Source organism: Mauremys mutica, chromosome 23 (genome assembly GCF_020497125.1).
Source record: "Mauremys mutica isolate MM-2020 ecotype Southern chromosome 23, ASM2049712v1, whole genome shotgun sequence".
In the NCBI taxonomy this organism is placed as follows: Eukaryota; Metazoa; Chordata; order Testudines; family Geoemydidae; genus Mauremys; species Mauremys mutica.
In genome coordinates, this window is record NC_059094.1 from 7,935,823 (window position 1) to 7,959,320 (window position 23,498).

The window sequence follows — 23,498 nt, forward strand, 5'->3', positions numbered from 1 at the left end:
CTCCTGTGCTCTAATCACTTCCTCACCAAGGATGCATTTTGGGAGCTGAGGTTTTGGAGGGTCCCATGACACCAATTCACAGATTAGACCAATGCCCTTCGTTAAAACTCCCTAGTGCACACAGATTAAATGCTCCTACCTCATCTATTCCCCTATGCCCAATACATCCCCCTCATGGAAAGCCTGGGAGAACAAATAGACTTTGCAATGAGTCTTGAGGTTCAGCCAATTGCATTCTCTAGCCTACCGACCGCAGAGGCTCAATGAATTATTGGCTTCACTGTGCATGGAGATCCCAAGATGAAAGGCACTGTGTACCTGCCAGTGAAAATCTTTATTATTATTGTTATTATTATTATTATTAGAGTTGGTTTAAAATTTTTGTCAAACTTTTTGTTTTAGGGAAAAATGAATTTTGTCCAAAATATTTTTGATCTATTTTTATTGTTAAAAATGGAAACCAAAAAAACCCAACATTTGTCAGTACACGTTTTTGGATTCCAGTAAAATAATTTGGATTTTAAGTTTTGAAAACTGATTTTTTTAACTAAAACCCAGAATTTTAACTGAAAACGGTTTTCAAAAACTGAAAAAAAAATGGATTTTGGTTTTTAAATAAAAATTTTCATGGGAAATTTTGAAATAATATTAAGCAGTTGTGTGAAAAATAATTGTCCTTTTTCAAACAGCTATTATTAATTATTATTATCTGATTATCAAGGAATGCTGCTACAAGGCCAGACACCACATGGTCACCAAAAGCTTTGGCGGTGTGATAAAATCACTAGCAATGGCATAAACTGAATATCTAGCCAGACCAGCTTAAGGACCTAGGTCAAGATTTATGTCAGGGGTGCTATATCTGCTAGGAAGCGACATGCTTTTGAGATTTACTCTGATGTTGAGTTATTATTATTAATAAAGCCATATTGGTTTTTGTTTTCTCTCTCTCTGGTTAATTGGGAGATGAACTTCTCACCTATTCCCTTTGCCCTGTTCTCTTGGTTCTCCCCAGCCTGCAGTGGTGGATCTGCCACTGACCTTGTGTTCCTGATTGATGGCTCCAAGAGTGTGCGACCTGAGAACTTTGAGCTTGTGAAGAAGTTCATCAACCAGATCGTGGATTCGTTGGATGTCTCCGATAAAAATGCTCGCGTGGGCCTTGTCCAGTACTCCAGCTCCGTCAGGCAGGAGTTCCCTCTGGGACGGTACAACAACAAGAAGGACATCAAGGCAGCAGTGAAAAGGATGTCCTACATGGAGAAAGGAACCATGACAGGCCTAGCGCTGAGGCACCTCACTGAAAAGTCTTTTGATCCCTCCAGTGGAGCCAGACCTGGCGTCCCCAAGGTGGGCATTGTCTTCACGGATGGACGGTCACAAGATTACATCAGCGATGCTGCCAAGAAAGCCAAGGATTCAGGTAGGCCTCCACAATTCAGTGGCATTGGTTTTCCTTTGGGTCAAATACTGGTCTATGTATGATGCTGATTGGCAATCCCAGAAACCGATGTCCTCCATTCACCATAGAACATGGGCATCAGTAGAGCAAAACGTTGGCCTACATTGCCTCAATCCCTGCCCATGTGCTTCAGTGCTGACTTAGAGGGCCCCTGATGTGGGCAAAGGGGATTTTCAGAGGCGCTTTGGCTTTCAGTGGGAGCTGGGCAGCTAACTCCCATAGTCGCTTTAGAAGGCCCATCCTCTGTCTCTATTCTGTGTCAGTCATGGGCCTCTTTCTGAGGCTACCGGCAAAGGAGCCAGTTAGCCAGGGGCGGCTCTACGTATTTTGCTGCCCCAAGCACGGCCGTCAGGCGGCTTTTGGCGGTGCGCCTGAGGAAGGTCCGCCGTCTCGCTGCCGAATTGCCGCCGAAGTCGCAGGACCAGCGGACCTACCGCAGGCGCACCGCTGAAGGCAGCCTGACTGCTGCCCTCACAGAGACCGGCAGGCCGCCCCCCGCAGCTTGCCATCCCAGGCACACGCTTGTGGCACTGGTGCCAGGAGCCGCCCCTGCAGTTAGCACCTGTCTGATAGAGGTTATGTTCTTCTGAGCCTTTTTAAATGGTGAACTCTTCCCTCTCTGGCTATCAGAACAGTGTCCTAGTGCAAAGTTAAACTAAGCTCTGCAGGCTACACCCTTCCTCAGTGTAAGACCAGAGTAACTGTGATAACTTCAGGGGACGTACTGGGGGCCTGTTAGTGTGACTGAGGGCAGGGTGTGGTTTGGTGCATTTGTTGTGGAAGGAATTTGCTTCAGAGATTACTGACCCCCATTTCACGGGGAGGATGGAAGCTCTGTGGCTCAGCCTTTACTCCAGGGACAGCACATCACTAGACATGAGAGCAATCCTCTGCAGCGCTGGGCTTTGACTTCTTTGTTTGTTAGGTCGGTTGGTTTCTTGCTGTCTCACATGACAGTCGCACCTCCTCACATGTTCAGTTCTCACCCAGTGATGGGTCTGGGGGGAAAACTGGCTGACTCCTCAGTTCTGCTTAGTGCTCTAAACCCTCCATTGCAGGGGATGCAAAAAGGCCAAACTGGCTCATGGCACAAACTGGAGCAGCCACAGGGCAGCTCTAACTTATGACAGCTAGCGTGTTCCCATAGGGCCATTCCACCCACCTAGGATGGGGGGAGGCATCACGATCCAGGTCTGCCCTAACATGCCCTCAGGATAGCTCTTCACTGTACCCCCAACACTCCCTGTATGCCGGAGGGGTGAAAGCAGGTGGTGGTAAGATGCACCCACTGGGTTTATATCAGCTGAAGATTCCCTCTCGCTGGGGACAATTCTCAGCAGCCTATTTCATGCTGAATTAGAGCCCCTTCATGCCATGCACAACGCAGTCCTGGGGATGACTGAGGATCTGCCCTATATTTGTAATAAAAGTCACTGTCAGCATCAGCTGCCTTCATGGTGGGGAAAAATAAGTTCATGGAGGATAGGACCATCAGTGGCTATTAGCCAAGATGATCAGGGAATACAACCCCATGTGTCCCTAACCCTGCAACTGCCAAAAGCTGGGATTGGATGACAGTGGATCAGTCACTCAAAGTTGCCCTGTTGTGTCCATTCCCTCTGAAGCATCTGGCACTGGCCTCTGTCAGAGACAGGATGCTGGGCTACTATAGCCAATGGCCATTAAAAGGAAACCCACAGAGAACGTATTTAAGGACAGCAGCACTGAGAACTAAAAAAGTATTGGGGGATAAATAAACCAGCCCCACAGATTAAGTATCACAGTGGTAGCCGTGTTAGTCTGTATCAGGAAAAAGAATGAGGCACCTTAGAGACTAACAAATGTATTTGGGCATAAGCTTTTGTGGGCTAAAACCCACTTCATCGGATGCCTGCGGTGGAAAATACAGTAGGAAGATCTATATACACAAATACCTACATCCAAAACTGGGACAAAAAAGTTTTAAAAAGTTGATTTTTTTTGTGAACAAACAAAAAAAAAATCAATTTGAGTCAATCAAAACATTTTGTTCCTATTTCAAGCCTCTTTTTTATATCATTAGTTTCAATTTCAAAACCAAAAGTAATTTTGAACTGGAAAACATGAATTTTTCATTTTGAAAAAGTTTAAATGAAACATTTCAACAATTTCAAACTTTTTTCCCCTTCTGTTTTGTTTCTGAGTTGAAAAATTGATTGAAATCAACCTTTTCCTAGGAAAAGTTTCACTTTTTATGAACTGCCATTTTCTGACAAAAAATATTTTATCTAAAATTTTTTGACCAGCTCCTGTTACTCCCCTATTCCAGCATTTGGTCTGCTTTTCAGTGGGTGGCCTTGTCCTCTGGATAGAAGTACTGAGAACATGATGAGTTGCTTTGGGTCCTGTTTTGGAAACTTCCCCTATTTTCCTCCCTGATGCACCAGTCTGTCTGCCTTACCAGCAAACTCCTCGAGACTTTACCAGTCTAAACTTTGCCCTACAGATAATATTCCATGAACCCCAGTTCCCAAGTTCCCCCAGAGACGTCTCTCTGTAGTGTCCAGTCCCTCTCACTGGACACTCATAGAAATTATTAAGTCTGCTGCTTCCAAGGAGACAGTGCACGCACCAGTCTGTTAGTTTCGCTGAGGTCCCACACTTTAGTTTAATATACAGCACTGAGATGGATTTGAAATAAAACAGGGATACGTGTATTAATAAAGAACACAGATTTGTCATGCTAAGCAAGAATAAAAGAGAGAAAACGGGGTTACAAACAAAACAAAAATCACACACTTGTTAGTGCCTCAAACTTAATTTGAACCAGTTATGTCTTTGCCTAAAACAGTTTCTTACTTACATCCAGCGACTAGCATCTCCAACACGCCAGGAAAGGGGATCCAACTTTCACAGAATCAAAGGGCGCTGGCCCCTTTTGTCCCCTCAGTGATGGAGAACTAATGAGTTCTTCTCCCCCGCTGTTTGTCTCTTCCTCTTGATTCCCCAACCCCCCTGTTGAGTCGTATGTAAATGTAACTTCCATTGTCTCTGGCATCACCTTGCTCAATTTACACTGGAGATCCAGGCAAACAACCTTCCTTAGTCTAGAACAAACGTTTAGCAAGTCTGCTCCCCAGACATATTTTAGTAACATATTTCCAGCATGCACAGGTACCTCTTTACACATTAGCCATACACACATCATGCAATAATATTAATGACCAGAGGGTCACCAGCTTTCATAAAAGACCTTAATGCTCTTTTATAGTGCAATAAATATTGAATAAAGTCAGTTGATTCCATTGCTTATTCTTTGGCATTCAGACCCCCTCCCCCTCGGGTGTCTGGACTCTGAGTGTCACAGTTGCCTGGGACAAACATTTCGGAGTCATTTGGGGGTGATAACAGTTTAAAAGGGTTCTTGATTTTTTTTCCTTATCTTTTCACCCAACCCATATATATATAAACTCGCTTTAGAACCTTGGCCAGTGGATATGAAATACACCCGCCTTGGGAGATGAAAGGCAAGTGTACTTACCCACCTGCCTCTGCCCTATGAACAGCTTAGAGGTGGATCCAAAATAAAATTCAGCTCTAGCTTCAGCCTTTCCCAGAGTTCAGCAGTTTGATCCTCTGTTTCAGCATGGCCCCACTGTAGACAGAAGCTCGGATACAAATCCAGAGCTGCATTTTCCCAGATTTACAGGGATTTTGGTTTGAGTTTGTCCCTGTAATACATAAACACATCAGTGCTCTCTTGGGGTTCTGCGATAGCTCAATACATGTGCTTGTAGTTTAGGTGGCCTGTTCTCAGGATGCACGCTCTGCATTAAATGGCCATAATCACACCCATTCCACAGGACCCTACAGCTGAGGGATTTGAAAGCACAGTGACTCCATGTGCAAATGCTGTGGGTGTTCTCGAGTGTCCATCTTTGAGCGTTTGGGGGCATCCTCGTTTGTAGGCAGCACATCACGTGCTAAATGCAAAGAAGGATTTATGAGCGGGCTGGGTTCTTTTGCTGTTCCAATGAGATGGTCGCAGTAGGACTGACGCTCCTCATTGCTTGCAGGCTTTGAGATGTTTGCTGTGGGAGTGGGCAATGCCGTTGAAGATGAATTAAGGGAAATTGCCTCAGAGCCAGTACCAGCGCACTATTTCTATACTGCTGATTTCAGTACCATCAACAAGATTGCAAAGGAACTGCCTACGAAAATCTGTGTCGGTGAGTGGGAGCGAGGGCAGGAGGATGTTTACAAGTGGAAAACACTGACTCCTGAAGCAAGGGGCAAAAGTACACCTGTAGGTTTCCACTCACAGGTGTTGGGTTGTTATTATTTTTTTGTTTCTGTGTAGGTGTGTGGTTTTGTTGGTTCTCTCTCTCTCTCTCTCTCTTTTTGTCGAAATTCTTTGATTGAAAAGATGTCAGTCTGCCCAAATGATAGCATTTTGCACTTCTGCCGTAGTGTTTTTAAACCAAAGGTCTCAGCACGCTTCTAAACCAGTAATTCGTTAAAACATCAAGCCTTCCTGAATTGCACCACCCACAATTTCTCTAGGGGACTCCATCACTGGCCCGTTAAACTGGCCCTCTCACCCCTTTTGCAACCAGAGTGGCACAAAAAGACTGGACGACAGCCAAGCATCTGACTTTAGGTCTGTTAATTGGCTGAGAGAAGCAGGGCTCCGCATTCAACTTGACGACATTTCTGTTTGTCTGTCTGTAACACAATCACTTTTAAACACCGCAGCTGAGCAGTTCCAAAATTGCAGGGAATGGTGTAGGCATGTGTGGCGAAGTGGGAATGTTCTTGATGTGTTATGTGAATGCTGAGTGGGGAGTATTAACCTGGGAAGGTTGCAGGGGAGTTTTGCTGGGACGGCCTGCATTGGGGAAGGGAGCACACCTGAGCATGTAACATGAGAACCCAGGAGGGGGATTGGAGGCCAGGTAACACCTCTGTCCAGGAAAAATGGACAAAGGACACAAAGGCTGGGGGAGGAGCCGGGGGGAGGCTGAGTGAGAGGCTGGAGGGAGTTTCAGTTTGTAGCTGGCTGGGAAATGGAGGGGAGCCTCGACGGGGCTTGGGCTTCCCAACGGGGCTGTGGCCTCCCTGAGGCCCCCAGATGAACCTAACTAAAGGGGTCCTGTTGTCTGTACCGGCAAGACCTGTTTTGGACTGTGTTCCTGTTGCCTAAATAAACCTTCTGTTTTACTGACTGGCTGAGAGTCATGGTGAACCGCAGGAAGCCGGGGGTGCCGGGCCTAGTCTACCCCCGCACTCCGTGACAGCCTGAATAAACAGAACCCTGCTGAAAATCAGAAAAGCCATATCTGGGTAATCAGTATTAGGTAAATCATTGATGAAATACAAAAATTTGGATAACACACAGAGCTTGGCCTACATAAGCAATGAAGTGTGCGACCCTCTAGTTAGTTTAAAGTTAAACACAGCAATAACCATTCAGAGAATCTGGCTGAATGATGCATTGATTTCCTCCAGACCTCTGACTGGAGAAAAGGCTTTTGCTTTATTTCACTTGTCACCATGGTTTAGGTTTTGATATATTCCTTTCTTGCTCTGTCTGATGGCTGATTCATCATCACCTTTGTTCTCTTATCCACAGAGGAGGACCCATGTGAATGTAAAGCCATTGTGAAGTTCCAGAAAAACGTAGAAGACCTCATAAAGTCATTGACACGAAAACATATCCTTTAGAAGCAGCTCATTTTCACAATGTCAGGATCCATTTTCTAGAGAGCAGATTAGCCAGACCTTCCAACCAGGGAGACAGATTAGTGCAGTGGTCAAGAAATTGGAGTAGGAGTCAGGAGACTAGGTTTCAGTGTTGAGATTCATGGCATGCACACAGAGAAGTTAGATAAAAATATTAAATACGCTTGCCGGAAGGCAGCAACATAACACTGTTTTATTACTTAGAATTCAGCACAAGAACACACAAGAACCGCAAAACAGAGAGAGACAAAGCAGGCTGCTCCCTAAAAAGGGTGTGGCACAATTCAACCCACCTTGCTCTAGGCTCTCTGCAGACTGACTCTGCTCTCATGCTTTCCCACAGAGCCCCCTAGACTGGAAACTGCGCAAAGAAACCCTTAACAAATTAAAGAGACAGCCTACAATTCCAACACTGTTTTCAAAAACACCACATTCTGTACCTAAATTCTGTGCAGACGTTAACAAAGAAAGCAGTCCCGGCCACAGAGAGCTCACCTTCTCTGAGCAGGCAGGACACGACAGGAGGACAAGACAGACAAATAGATTGGCACTTGCCGAACCAATGCCAGCCAATAATGATGTGGAAGCACCATAGCAGAAATAGGTTTTAAAGAGGGATTTGAAAGAGGTTATGGTGGCAGCTTTAGGGATACTGATGGGGAATTTTTCTCATTCATGAGAGGCATCAGCCCGAAAACAGGAGCAGGAAGCAGTGGAGTGGGAGTTAGCCTGGAAGGCTAGACAGTCAAAGGGAGTTTGAGGAGGGACTTGAAGCAGGACTAAGGAATCATAGAATCATAAAATATCAGGGTTGGAAGGGACCTCAGGAGGTATCTAGTCCAACCCCCTGCTCAAAGCAGGATCAATCCCCAACTAAATCATCCCAGCCAGGGCTTTATTAAGCCTGACCTTAAAAACCTCTAAGGAAGGAGATTCCACCACCACCCGAGGTAACCCATTCCAGTGCTTCACCACCCTCCTAGTGAAATAGTGTTTCCTAATATCCAACCTAGGCCTCCCACACTGCAACTTGAGGCCATTGGTCCTTGTTCTGTCATCTGGTACCACTGAGAATAGTCTAGATCCATCCTCTTTGGAACCCCCTTTCAGGTAGTTGAAAGCAGCTATCAAATCCCCCCTCATTCTTCTCTTCTGCAGACTAAACAATCCCAGTTCCCTCAGCTAAGTAAGTAAAGAAGCACACAGGAGTAGGGGAAAGAGACAGAAGAAAGCAAGAGGCAGGGAGTGGGCCTAACAGAGAGCTCACAAAAGGCCCTGCTGCAAGGTGCATGCTAACTACAAGTCTACCAGCACTTCATCACAAGGAGATGCTGCTTTAAGTATGCAATAGATGCCTGTTCCTACTGAGTCAATGGCAGAATTCCAGTTCACGTCAGTGAGAACAGGAGCATTGCACTGCAACATAGGGAGACCTTCAATTCAGCAGACAAGGGCAGAACAAGAGCCAGTGGCTGGATGTAGAAGTTGGAGAAATTCCAGCTGGAAATAAGTGACTACTTTTTAACAGTAAGGGTAATTGATAAATCACTGGGAGAACTCACTGAGGGATAAGGTAGATTCTCCACCGCTTGGTGTCTGTCCACTGAGCTTGGATGTCTTTCTAAGTCAGATGTTATAGGTCAGCTTCAAGTTACCAGACCCCACAGTGTCACTTATGGAATAAATTCTCTCCTCTGTAGGTATTATTGGGTGAAATTCAAGGGCTGATGTCATGCCGGAGGTCAGACTATATCCGGGGTCGGCAACATTTCAGAAGTCCTGTGCCGAATCTTCATTTATTCACTCTAATTTAAGGTTTCGCGTGCCAGTCATACATTTTAACATTTTTAGAAGGTCTCTTTCTATAAGTCTATAATATATAACTAAACTATTGTTGTATGTAAAGTAAATAAGGTTTTTTAAATATTTAAGAAGCTTCATTTAAAATTAAATTAAAATGCAGAGCCCCCCGGACTGGTGGCCGGGACCCGGGCAGTGTGAGTGCCATTGAAAATCAGCTCGTGTGCTGCCTTCGGCACCGTGCCATAGCTTGCCTACCGCTGGACTATATCAATGTTTCTCAATCACTGGCTCACAACCCCAAGAGGGGACACAAAAAGCAATCAGAGGGTTGCGAGGCATTGAACATTTTATGAGAATGTAAAATAAAGAAAATCTCCCTTTTGCTCCCCACAGAACCTTATCCTTCAAGGTCATCATCTCAAAAACACACACACAGATCACTGTAACATTTTTATTCTAGCTTTTTATAGTAAATGTAAAGCAGTTGTGAAAATGTTTGACTTCGAATGCAGGGTCAACAACCTGAAAAGGTGGCGAAACCATGGACTAGATTATTATAATTGGCCAGATCCTCAGCAGACATACATTGGGGTATCGCCATTGACTTTGAGTTGTGCTAGTTGAGGATCTGGCATGGGAATCACTGAAATGCACTGCCATTTTTTCCCTTAACTCTTGCTCACTGGAAGCTGTGACAAAAAGGATCGCCGCCCTGGAAAACAAGATCATCTAAACACCCGGAGCACTATTATATTTCTCCTTCGTAACGTAACAGAATTGTGCCAGAAGACCTTCATGCATACGCAGGAGCAACTCAGCCGCAGCACTACATCCAGCTTTCTACTTAAAAAAAAAAAAAAGAAGGAAAAAAAAGTCTAGTCTAGCTGCATTCTTCTAAAAAGGAAACATTATAATGTTAGAGCAGACATCATATTAAAGGGCAAAGCACTGTGAATCACTGCGTGCCAAAATGTGTTAATGTCCCTTGCATCCTATAGTCTACAGATATAAAACCCCAGAAATATATTTTTTAATCTAAAGCTTAATATATATATATATATATATATTGTTACTAAGTACTTGATTATGAGTTCTGTGAATCCTCGCTGTGTTCTTCTGCATCTTTTGTTTCTGTGCGTACTGTAATTTTATTTAAGAATCAAATTGGATTAAAAGCAACTTGGATCCTGAGTGTGAAAACCCGCCCTCACAAATGACCAATGTATTATTATAAGCACAAGGCCTTTATCGGTAAGTAGGTGAAACTAAGCAGTGATTGCTGAGTGTGGCACTGAAGATGTGCTAGGATGGGACACTCCTGCAGCCAGGTACAACCCACAGCTATTGTACAGTAGACGAAAGTAAGCTCAGTTCTCCTAGTCAACTAATATCCTTGCAATGTTTTGGCTAGCCAGCACCTGTCCCATGTTTTGGCCTTCCATGGTGAAGAACTGAACTGTACAATGAACCTGCCCATACACGGCTTTCTGTCACCCAAGGTAGTGCTACCAGCACCAATCCCATGGGATATGCCTCTACCCAACTGCTTGGCTCTGTGGTTCCTTCCATCAACGTTCACAAAAAATGCAGCTATGGTGCCCTCTCTGCCTGCAGGGTGCCAGCTCCCTCTCCAACCCCATGTCTGGAGGCATCTCTGCTTTTCTTATTTTGATCATCTCATCTCAGACTTTTAGATCCAGACCATGTCCCTTCCCGGCTGGTGGTGACCCAGGCTATGCAAACAACCAGCACGGTCCAGAGGTGTCTGACGTTGTGTGCCACACCCAGTCAGAGTCTGCGTGGCAGATGCTGTTAAGCAGAAAGTATCCGGTCTCAGCGACGCATGCCACGTTACGCATCCCTCCAAATGTGAGCATAAGTGGTTGGGTTTGGGAATTATTTTTTTTCGTATCAGAATATTTATACTTGAGAGTATGTAAAAAGCTTTTCAGAATAACACAAGCCTGTTCAGAAATGTCACCATAGAAGATGTTTTTGGATGGAGGAAAAAATTAAAAGTTTGCTCAAAAATTTGAAAGGCTGGTTGTTTTGTGTTACTGGTTGTTTTGTGTTACTGGTTGTAATTATTTGGTTATTTATACTATTATGTATTTATTCAGTGCCCAAAATGTGCAGTTAAATCATATAGACAGGTTCTCCTCTCAGATTTATATCGATGTCTTGGACTTTGGTGTCAATCCAGCACCAATGGGAGTCAGTGGAAAGGCTCCCTGGAGAGGCTCCAGTGTGGGAAAGTCTATAGATTAAGTCAGGTTCCTGTCCTGAGGAGCTTGCAACCGAAAGGGCTAATTCTGCTCTCAGATATACACGTGTAAATCTGAAGTAACTCCACTGATTACATACTTTAGTATTAAACCCATTTAACCCAGCCCTAATCCTGTAAACTCCTTAATCACATGAGTAATCCCTATCCATTGCTTTCAGTGGGGCTACTTGCTTGTAGTATTCTATATGGTACAACAGACTGGCTTAAAGAGGAGTCATTTATTGTAGAAAACAGCTGCAATTGCAGCCAATCAAACAGGCTTTCACAGTATTTGAGTCCCAGCTTTGTCTCTTTTGTTTACCATGGACCCCACCCAGCTTGGGTCTCCATACAGCAAAGAGTGACATCTAGTAGTTAAAAATTATATTGCAACTAAATATATCAGCACTGGTAGAGACTACTTAGGGAAGTAGGGGCATTCACTGTGTTAGACGTCCAATCACCACCAACCTTCTTGATGAAAACCGAAACAAAGAAGTCATTAAGCACCTCCAGCCATTTCCACATTTTCTGTTATTGTTTTCCCCCCTTCATTGAGTAACGTGCCTACCTGGGGTCTTCCTCTTGCTTTGAATGTATTTGTAGAAAGTTTTCTTGTTACCCTTTATGACTCTAGCTAGTTTCCACTTTATGTAGGACTCTTTTATGACAATGATTTTTAGATCATTTTTAGATCCTGGTTAAGCTAGGGTGGTCTCGTGCCATATGTCCTATCTTTCTTATGCTGTGGGATAGTTCGCTCTTGTGCCCTTAATAATGTCTCTTTGAAAAATTGCCAACTGTCTTCAGTTGTTTTTCCCCTTAGACTTTCTTCCATGAGATCTTACCTACCAACCCCCTGAGTTTGCTAAAGTCGCCTTCTTGAAATCCATTGTCATTATTGTGCTGTTCTCCTTCCTACCATTCCTTAGAATCATGGACTCTACCATTTCATGATCACTTTCACCCCAGCAGTCTTCCACTTTCAGATTCTCAACCAGTTCCTCCCTATTTGTCAAAATCAAATCTAGAAGAGCCTCTCCCCTAGTAGCTTTCTCCATCTTCTGAAATAAAAAAAATTGTCTCCAATACATTCCAAGAACTTGTTGGCTAATCTGTGCCCTGCTCTGTTATCTTCCCAACAGATATCTGAATAGGTGAAGTCTGTCATCACCACCAAGGCCTGTGCTTTGGATGATTTTGTTAGTTGCTTACAAAAAGCCTCAACCACCTCTTCTTCCCGGTTAGGTGGTCTGTAAATAGACCCCTATCATGACATCACCCTTGTTTTTTACCCCTTTTATCCTTATCCAGAGACTTTCAGCAAGTCTGTCTCCTATTTCCATCTCAACCTCAGTCTAAGTGTATATGTTTTTAATATATAAAGCAACACCTCCTCCCTTTTTCCCCTGCCTGTCCTTGAGTAAACTGTACCTTCTATTCCAATATTCCAGTAATGAGTGATGACAGCTATGTCACAGTTGTGTTTATTTACTAGCATTTCGAGTTCTTCCTGCTGATTACCCATACTTCTCGCATTAATATACAGATATCTAAGATACTGATTTGATTCCTGCCCCCCCAGTTCTGACTTGTCTCTCTCAGGTCCCTGCTATAATAGCCCATGCTCCCCCCAGATTCTGACCCTTCTCCTGGGTCTCCATGTTTTTGACTTACCTGTGGGCTTTGGTCACCTGTTCCCTTCAAACTTAGTTTAAAGCCCTCCTCACTAGATTAGCCAGTCTGGATCCAAATATGCTCTTCCTCTTCCTCGATAGGTGGACCCCATCCCTCCGTAGCAGTCCTTCTTCCTGGAACAGCATCCTGTGGCCAAGCTGAAGCCCTCCTGGAGACACCATCTTCGCAGCCAGGCATTCACCTCCAGGATGTATCTGTCTCTGCCTGGGCCCCTACCCTTGACCGGAAGGATCGAAGAGAACACCACCTGTGCTCCCAACTTCTTCACCCTTACTCCCAGAACCCTGGATCACTTCTGATCTGCTGAGGGTCATACCTCGCCGTGTCATTAGGGCCCACGTGGATATGTAGCATGGAGTAGTAGGAGGGAGGGCCGGATGATCCTCAACAATCCCTCTGTAATGTGTCTCAGTTGGGCCCCTGGCATCCTCCCGGGATGCCAGGACAGATAGGTGCCTCCATCCCCCTCAGAAGAGAGTCACCAATCACCACTACCCTATATTTCTTTCTGGTAGTGGTGGCTGCGATCTTCCCAGCCTTGGGGGTACATGGCTTCTCCTCCTCCTCTGGGGGAGATTCCTCATTGCTCATTGCCAGGGCAGCATATCAGTTTTCCATCACCATGGCGGGTGGGTTGGGAGGAGGGGTGGAGCACAACCTGCTGCCAGAAGTAACCAGCTGCCAGTCCTTGTGACAGAGACATATCCTCCTCCCCCGGTGTTGTGACAGCAGTGCTTTGTAGCTCGATAGCCTCCTCAGCCGTGGATATCGCCCTGTAAAATACTCTCGAGGAATTCCTCATGGGCACGGATGTTTCTCAGCCTCACCACCTCCTCCTGTAGCTCTCCCTCCTGCTTCCTGAGAGATTCCACCAGCAGGCACCTCACACACTGGATGGTCCCCCAGCCTGGCTTTCTGTGAGTGGGAAATGCAGGCCACAGTCTTGGCAAATCCACACCAGGATCTGGGTAGAGGCATCCATGGCTAGGTTCAGTCTGGATACAGGAGCAGGTGGTGGAGACAGGAGTAGCATTGGCACTGGCAATGCGGCCCTTCCTCTGTGTGTATGTGTGTGTGTGTGTGTGTGTGTGTGTGTGTGTGTGTGTGTGTGTGTGTGTCCAACAAAACCAAAGTGTCTCCATGAAACGTTTCGGCTTTGACAAAACAGCCTTTTGGGGATTTGAATGACACGATGGTGAAAATGGTCAGACCAAATCTCTTTAAAACCCCATTGGTTAATTGTGGTCACATGACTAGTGTCTAAACTAGCTGTCTTCCCCGCCAGCGTGGGGGACACACCATACGGGGGAAATCGTACAGGCTGGTGATGCGAAGCCTCCCTTTTCCAATAGGCCAAATGAAATTAGCTTTCCCAGCACCAATGTGGTGGCTTTGCTGGCTCCTCCCCGGCCCCCTGCTCCAGACCATCCATTGACGAGCTAGAGGATGCTGCCCCTGTGCCTCCCCAAGGCCGGCTGTGGTTTCCCTTCGGAAGCACCAGTTCCTGTCATGAGCCAGTGCCTGCCTCCCATGTGTAGGGATCGGTAGACAGTATCTACCTATCTGTGCCTCCTGAGAGGCAAAGCCCAGGCTGGAGGTAGAAGCACACAGGTGGCTCTATGCCACCTTTGGTCCTTGTGGATTCTGGATCACAGTTTAGCATAATCCTGGAGGCTTCTCCAACCAGCAGCAGCCTTCCTCAGCTTCTCAGCAGCCCAGAGCAGAGAACACTGGCCACTCAGCCTACCACCCCCTAGCCTGGCTCCCAGCGCGCCCATTCGCCTGGGGCTGCACGGAAGGGCAGCACAGAGTTGCATACATCATCCCTACGTTGATCCTGCACCAGTGCAATTTCCCAATAAAAGTCTTTTATTGTGTGAGAGTGTTGCAGAGGCAAGAATCTGACCCATAATATTCAACTGCATGCCTGGAATCTGGTATGTGACTGATAGTCGACTCATTCCAAGGAAATGTGCACGTTCATTTCCTGATTCCCCTACCTATTGTTTTTGTGCTTCTCTTTTCGCTACATTTCCCCCCCTGTCACGTGATTGCTGTTTTTCCTTCACTCCGCGGTGTGATCAAAGCAATTTAGCTCCTGCTCTATAATTATTTTTTTTGCATAAACAATAGGGTTGCAGCTCTCACTAGTTAGCACCTTTATTTACTGCTTAAATCACTGGATGTCTAATTTTAACACCGAGAGATAAAAGGTGAATTTGGCTTGAGTGCTGCAGCTGGAAAAGCCGGTTGAAATGGCTCATTGAGTGCTGCAGGAACCGTTGTCCCTATTCTACAATGTAAGAGGTCATTTACTCCTGTAATGTTTTCAAAATGCCCAATGGCCAGATTTTTAAAAGGATTTAGGCACCTAACACCCATTCCTTTAAATATCTTGCTCCAAGTGACTTAGGACCCTACATACCATTTTTAAAAGTGGAACCTGGGCAAAGAAACTGCCTCCTACTGTTTGATTCCTCCCAGGTTTAGGGAAACAGAACTTTGCACAGGCTTTGTAAATCAACAGGATTGCATCAGGGAAAACATCTTACTCCAGCATCAGTTTTTCCTCCTAGTGGAAATCATAGAATCATAGAACTGGAAGGGACCTTGAGAGGTTATCTAGGCCAGTCCCCTGCACCCAAGGCAGGACTAAGTATTACCCCTCTACCTCAATATAACGCTGTCCTCGGGAGCCAAAAATCTTACTGTGTTATAGGTGAAACTGTGTTATATTGAACTTGCTTTGATCCACCAGCGCGCGCAGCCCCATCCCCCCGGAGCGCTGCTTTACCGCGTTATATCCGAATTTGTGTTATATCGGGTCACGTTATATCGGGGTAGAGGTGTATCTAGAATGAGCTGCAGTACCCCAAGTTTTGGCCAGTCGCTCAGGTGAAAAAGGGGCATCAACACACACAGGGCAGTGACTATAGCAATGCCAAGTTACCCTGCTCACCTTGAGAAGAATTATATACCAGATGAGAAATCTTTCACTCTGGGCAGAACAGATCTTGGATCAGTAGTGGGAGGGATCAAATCTAAACCTTCATAAAGGCTCAGTGATCAGGCTGTCTCTTTGCTTTTTCCCAACTGGTTCAGCCACCCTACCTCTGAGTTAATCAAATTCTGTTGGACTTTTCCACACATCTCCAAACCATATTAAACCATTGCCCCATCTCATCTATATGTCTAAGCAGTGCAGGTATGCCTGGGACTTTATGGGTATGGCCATGCAGAACTTCATGGGGATAGAACTCAGATTTGCTAGTTCTGAAAGCACACGATGTCGATGTATCACATGAGCTAAAAGAGAAGGTGCAGTTATTCGATGCAGAAGGCCTATGGCACACACTGCAGCAGATTCAGTTCCATCCAGTGGAGGGCAGTGCTGCTCAAACACATTATGGCAAATGGGAAAACCAGCCTTGATACAATGGGAACTAACCTTAAACTCGAACCAAACTTTTGTGGAGGTTTCACCAATTTTGGAGAACCATTTTTGTCACCATTCATTTTATTTTTCTAACACCTCTGTACTGGATTAAGCAGGGACTGGTAACCAGTGGTATCCTTAGGCTCTAATGGCCATCACATTTATAGAGGGCCTTGCTATTCTAGAGCCCTGCGTGTATATATACACAACCTGCTAGCTGGATCTAAAGATCTGATTCCATATCCACGGTCTCTTGTGACTCTGATGCCCACCGACTCAACACCCTGCCTATGTACTGCATCTCCCTGCTTGGAAAGGTACGTTTCTACTCCACCACCTTTACCCCACTCCAGATGGGGAATTTCCAGAGGCTGTAGAACTTTTCACAGACAGAAGTGATGGGTTTGGCCCTTGAGGGCACCACAGGAAGCCAGAAGTGGGTGGAGGAGAAGAGTCATGTTACTTTGATCAAGGTCTCCCTCAGGCAAACAGTTCTTACTCCTGTCAGCAGTCCCACAGAATTAAGGGACTTCTGTGTGAGAACTACTCAGATGGGGACAGATTCCGGTCCTTTGTACAGGTCTCCTTGGAACGTGGGACCATCCTTACTGTATTAGAAAGGGCTGGAACACCATGAGATTTTATCAAGTATTCCTAGCCCAGCTGGGAGCAGGTCATTTGAGACAGGGAACCCTCTGAAACTGTGACGTTCTGGTTTCTGTGTAGCGCTCCTCTCCATTTCTAAGAACTCGGCCTGCGTGCAGAGCTAACAGCCATTGGGGTCTTGACGCTGCTGAATCTTGTTAACAGAGATGTCATCTATCTATGGCTGGATTCTGTTTTAGGTCCAACCAGGCTTGCTAAAGAAGATAAGGGTCTGCATAGAGGATGGAGTCCCTGGGAAAAATTCGGAGTGAGCAGGTGGAGCAGTGTCAGGCAGAATTGTGAGTCAGACAGAATACGCCCCGTCGGTACACACCAATGTACCACGGCACAACTCTTGCAGAGGGTCCACCCCACCCCCGTCACAGAGGGTCTGTGTGGAGATTTAGGGCTTGGCAAGCCAACGTGTGAATTTCCAGGGCACTAGCTTGCCAGACATGCCAGAACCTTGGGGTATGCACCCTACATGGCTCGCCACATGTCCAAGCAGTGCCTTCCACCTCTACACTGCTAATTCTAGTAGCGCAGTATCCTGCTGTCTCCTCGCTAGTGGAGCCTTTCCCTGCTGCCTCCCCACCGGCAGAGCCTTTCACTGACCTTGGTAGCTGCAGTGTGGACACAGTTTGCTTCTCACTGTGGCGTGTAGCTGCTGCCACCCGTGGTGTGCAGCGTAGACGTAGCCTAAAGTTCCACAGGGTCCTTCAAACGGGAGTGGGTCAAAGTGCACAAAGGACCTTTTCGTGTGCTGTCGCAAGTCCACCTGGCCAGTTAGTGAACGGCAAGCCGGTGCACTCTAGATCCACCCCCTGGCATGCTGGGCGCTACGTCCCCATGTAGACGAGATCGGAGTTCAGACATTCCAAGGCCAGGAGGGCCACTGTGATCCTCTAGTCTGACCTCCTGCATAGCACAAGCCATAAAACTCCCCCCAGATAACTCCTAAGCAGAACTTTTAGAAAAACATCCAATCCTGATTTAAAAATGGTCAGTGATGAAGAATCCACCGCTAGCCTTGGTAAATTGTTCCAGTGGTTAATTAAACTCACGGGTTAAAATGTCAACCTTATTTCTGGTCTGAATTTGTCTAGCTTCAACTTCCAGCTATTGGATTGTGTTAGACCAGGGGTTCTCAACCTTTCCAATCTACTGTACCCCTTTCAGGAGTCTGATCTGTCTTGTGTACCCCTAACTTTCACCTCATTTAAGAGCGACTTGCTTGCAAAAGTGTCATAGCACTCTCTTACTGAACAATGCTTACCTTCTTATCTTTAACCATATCATTATAAAATAAACCAATTGGAATATTAATAATGTACTTACATTTCAGTGTATAGTTTCTAGAACAGTATAAACAAGTCTTTGTCTGTATGAAATTTTAGTTTGTACTGACTTCGCTGGGGCTTTATATGTAGGCTGTTGTAAAACTAGACAAATAGCTAAATGAGTTCATGTACCCCCTGGAAGACTTCTGAGTATCCCCAGGGGTACGTGTAGCCCTGATTGAGAACTACTGTGTTAGACCTTCCTCTGCTAGACTGATAAGCTCATTATTGAATATTTGTTCCCCATGTAGATACTTAAAGACTGTGATTGAGTCACCTCTTAGTCTTCCCTTTGTTAAGCTAAATAGACCGAACTCTTTGAGTCTAGCACTATAGGCAGGTTTTTGAATCCTTTAACCATTCTCGTGGCTCTTCTCCAATTTATCAATATCCTTCTTGAATTGTAGACACCAGAACTGGACACAGGATTCCAGCAGCGGTCGCACCAGTGCCAAATACAGAGGTATAATAACCTCTCTGCTCCTGCTCGAGATTCCCCTGTTTATGCATCCCAGGATCACATTAGTTCTTTTAGCCACAGCATCACACTAGGAACACACGTCCAGCTGATTTGTCCACCACGACCCCCAAATCTTTTTCACAGTCACTGCTTCCCAGGATAGAGTCCCCCAGCCTGTCAGTCTGGCCTGAGGGCTGTGGTCCTAGATGAATACATTTACATGTATCTGTATTCAAAGGAGTGGAGCCAGCTGTGACGGACTGTGTAGTGAGAGGGATGAAGCCAAGGCCACGCCCTCACTCCACCCTCTTTCGGACACCTAGCAATCCAGAGGGACTATGATACAGTGTCTGTACTGACTGCATGTCCCGCCACACGGACCCTGGGCAGAATCTGCCCCATGATGCATGATCAGTGAGTTGCAAGTCCTCAGCTAGTATGCACAGTTAGTGCAATTCACTGTTATAAGATTGCATAGTTTTGTTGACATAGGGCCAGATCTCACTTCCACCAAATTCCTGGATAAGTCCATCCAGTGTGCAAAAAACTCCCTTGTTCATCTCGTTCTCCCCAAGAGGGATTATTGCTGGGTTTATAATCTTAGCTCACATTTTAATGGAATAAGATGACCCCCGATAAGGCATTTCCCCTAATGGCCCTACATTTTAACAAAGGTTGGTCCTTAGTTCCTCCACGCCTTACACGGTATCTCTCGCCCCACACCTATCGCCAGTTTAATCATAAAATTACCTTTTCCCTTATACCTGCTGCTATCAGGACTTACTATATATATATTTGAAATTAATCTTTTGTTTCCCAAAGTAGCCCTGGCTATCATTCCATACTACGTGGGAACTCGAGTAATTACTTTCTGATGTAACTAATTTGTAGGTACGCTGGTGAAAACAGAAGTGTCGAGTGATTAAATTGAAGTTTGACCTCCGGAAAGGTCAGAAAGTCATTTCCCGTGTGTGGCGGGTTTATTCATTTTACGCCTGCCTGAACGCGCCAGCAACAGAATCTGTGAATTTCCAAAGGGTGCTGGGACTCTTGCAGCATGTGTGAGTCCCTAGTGCACAGTCACTTTTTTGTATTTGCAGACTGCCGTGCTTGACATGTTTGAATTCCCCATGTACCCTTCTGCGGCCCGTATTGTGCAGGTATGTACCACGCCTGTATAATGTGTCACACGTCCCTCTAGCGGCCTGTGTGTATGGAGTGTAAGAGCCAGCTCTTTATATTATGGTAGCATGCAGAGACCCCAGTCGGGACCACTCATTGTGCTAGGAGCTGTACAAATGCAAAGTAAAAGACAATTTCTGCCCCAAATGAATAAAGTGTATGAGGGGAAGTGACTTTCCCAAAGTCACACAGCAAAACAGTAGCAGAACTAGGAATAGACCGCCTCCTCTTTCGCTGTCTAGTGCAACTACCTAAGCACCAGGTCATAGAATCATAGAATATCAGGGTTGGAAGGGATCTCAGGAGGTATCTAGTCCAACCCCCTGCCCTGCTCAAAGCAGGACCAATCCCCAGCTAAATCATCCCAGCCAGGGCTTTGTCAAGCCTGACCTTAAAAACCTTTAAGGAAGGAGATTCCACCACCTCCCTAGGGAACCCACTATTACCAGCTAGCATAAGGCTGGGCTGTGCTGCTGGAATTACCTGCATAAGTTCTGGAACTAGGGGTGCACCCTAGGGCTTCTGGGGTCCCTGGATCTGGGGCAGCCCAACAGGCAGACTGCCCCACAGCTGGGACTCCATTCCCTTTCACAAAGAATTTCAGAATTTTTGGTTTCATTCCATTTCAAAATAACTAAATCCTTTGTGAAAATGTGATTACCTTTCTCTGTCCAGCTCTGTTATCTCTGCCTCTGGTCTAATATACAGAATAAACTGTAACACTGCCACAGAAAACTACAGTACCAGAACTGCTAAAAACATTAGCACTGATTTAAAAAAAAAATCCAAATGATAAAGTCATTCTAAATGTATTGCCAGAGCTCTGACCCTTGGAAAGTTCGCCATTAAAATAATTGCATATGGCAACAGAGGGAAATGCAGAATAACTCTCATTATCATTTTCAGGCTGTTGAATTATCTTTCCAGATACCCAATCAGATATGAAATGACAAATGGTCACTTGCACAACATACATGTATTAGCACCTTAAAAGGTGAAATTCTGCTGAGGATAGGGATAGGTGAAAGATGCTGCTTCTTATAAAGGGACAGTAAGTTAATGGCAGTTCTGAGACAAAACCACTCATTTGAGAAAAATAATAATTTTGCTGCCAATAGCTCGCCATTTGTTAGCAGCAATTAGAAAGCGTTAATGTCATGAAATGCTTTTGAAAGATGTTACTGAGCCAGAAGCCTTTACTTTGAATTTTTAGTGGGTTTGATTTGATTGCTGTCAGCCTTGTGTTGTCATATAAAAGTCTTGCCTGGAAAAAGCAACTTCAGGTGAGGCATCTTATTGGTGTTGGTAATACTAGTGAGATCTTTCACGTAACCTTTTGGGGATGGTGGACATTTCTGTCTGTGTCTATCAGCCCGTACTGCAGGTGCAAATGTGAAGGAATGAGTTAAGACCAACGAGATTTTTTTTTTCTAAATATGTAGTTCCAGTGTTGCCAACTCCCATGAGTTTATCACCAATCTCTAGATATCTGATGTTTTATTTCAAGGCCCAGTTGCGAGCATGAAGGACCTTGGCCCTTTGATTTACTGTAGAGCAGATCAGACAGGTTGGCGTAGGAACTTTGGGGCAGCTTTTCAGAAGTGACCAGTAATTTTAGATGCCAGGGCCCAACTTGAGATGCTACTGGGGATGGTTGCCCAGCATGGGCCTCATGTTGCACCTATAGGATGGCAGAAGTTGGGCACCCAAAAAGCTGAGACACCCCCAAATCCAGTGCGGCCTTTGAAACCCTTAGCCTTTGCTTTACACCCCTTTCATGAAGGGACGCATCCATCTGAACAGGTGGCAGGTTAAAATCATGCTGGAACGGTACGAACGACTTTATGGTGTGACTCTTCTGAACGTCATGCAGGGTAAATTCACGCAGGCAAGACAAATTAAACTTTTCCAACCATCAGAGGCTGGTTAAGCTTAAAGGGTGGCTTAAAAAAATGTGCTGTTTGTGAAAGATGCTCCGTTAACAGCCCTGGCCGCTGAACTCCCCTATTTATCCACAGGGTGGGAAACCTTCTCCCACACATTGCCACCCACCAGTGGGCCTCACACCTGGACTAGAGGGGCTGGCTAGAGGGAGGCCGTTCTGTGCCAGTCTCAAATGGGGGAAACAATCATGAATCCAGCCCTCACATTCCCCAAAGGATGAGATGGGTTTAGATATCATGGGGTTTTTTTTTAAAGCAATACACGTGTGGGTTCTTTTTCTTTGCCCTCTGGCTTTTGAGTCTTTAGGACGCACTCACTTTATGTTTCCAAGCTTTTCTCTGCAGCGACGTCACGCCGGGATGCGGGAAGGCTGCCCGGGATTCGGGAGTCAGGCCGGGTCCAGTAACAGCAGGTCAGAGTCTGAGACAGGCCAGAGGGGGGAAACCAAGAGTCAGGCGGGAGGCAGGCAGAGTCAGGTTCTCAGATCAGCAGCAGGCAGTAAGAGCCGGTATCGCAGGGGAAGCAGGCCAAAGCAGGGAGAATGCAGCTGCATGGACAACATCCTGTATCCTGCGCGTGGGTTAAATAGAGGCTGGGGACCAGCGAGATCTCCTGGGGTTCCACCAATCAGATCCCAGGACTGGAGTCCTCTGTCAGAGTCCAGCTGCTATTCTACCAGCTCTCAGGGCTGAGAAATCTTGAGGGCTACAAACTTGCATCTTTTTTAAATGAGCACCTGAGATTCTTATGTGTCAGGTCATGGTTCAAGAAGCATGGTTCAAGGAAAATTCAAACACTTGTGAGACTCACTATACAATCATGGGAGTTGACAACGCTAGAAACCCTTTGGGTTGTTTGCAGCTGGCGTAACTCATAGCAGCTAGTAATACATTTTGATCAATGCACAGCTTGACTCGGGTGACCCGATAGCAAGTGTAAAAAATAGGGGCGGGGGTGGGAGGTAATAGATGCCTATATAAGAAAAAGCCCCCAAAATAAGGACTGTGTCTATAAAATCGGGACATCCTGTCACCCTAAACTTTACAGGGTTTGCATCAATGCCCCAGCAGTGAGTGTCTCTACAGAAGTGTAGAGCCCTGCGCAGATACAAAATTTGTATCCGCCGCTGATCCACAATCCACAAAAATGGTCCGTGGATATGAAGCGGATGTCCGCAGATTTGCAGGGCTCTACAGATGTGCTCTGCACCACTTACAAAGCCTGTGGCCATGGGCTGATGGCATTAGCACCGCTGGCTACAAGGAGAAGCAGCTCAACAGAGTTACAAGTGACACTGTCTAGTAGAATAAGCACAGTTCTGATAGTATGGGACTCCCAATACCAGCTCTGACACTGATTCCGTGTGTAGACTTGGGCATGTTAGCAGTCTACCTTAGTTCCTTCTTTCTAATGGCGATGGAGTCGGGTGGGGGTGTTTGGTGGGGTAGGATTTTCTGATAATTAAGAAGATAATGTTTGCACAGGGTTATATATTGAACCAACGTGCACCCAAACCCCACCAATGGCGGGGAGTCCAGTGG

At 45.7% G+C, this 23,498-nt stretch overlaps 1 protein-coding gene across 1 annotated transcript in view; it reads left to right on the forward strand.

The window, feature by feature from the left end:
* Window positions 1-9,800, forward strand: part of MATN1 (matrilin 1) — a 33,548-nt gene extending 23,748 nt beyond the window's left edge. Inside the window, exons 5-8 of the mRNA XM_044998011.1 lie at window positions 1,016-1,423; window positions 5,518-5,670; window positions 7,074-7,154; window positions 9,670-9,800. Coding sequence (XP_044853946.1) covers window positions 1,016-1,423; window positions 5,518-5,670; window positions 7,074-7,154; window positions 9,670-9,719 — 692 coding nt within the window. The 3' untranslated portion in view covers window positions 9,720-9,800. The remainder of the gene's footprint in view (window positions 1-1,015; window positions 1,424-5,517; window positions 5,671-7,073; window positions 7,155-9,669) is intronic.
* Window positions 9,801-23,498: the final 13,698 nt, after the last annotated feature.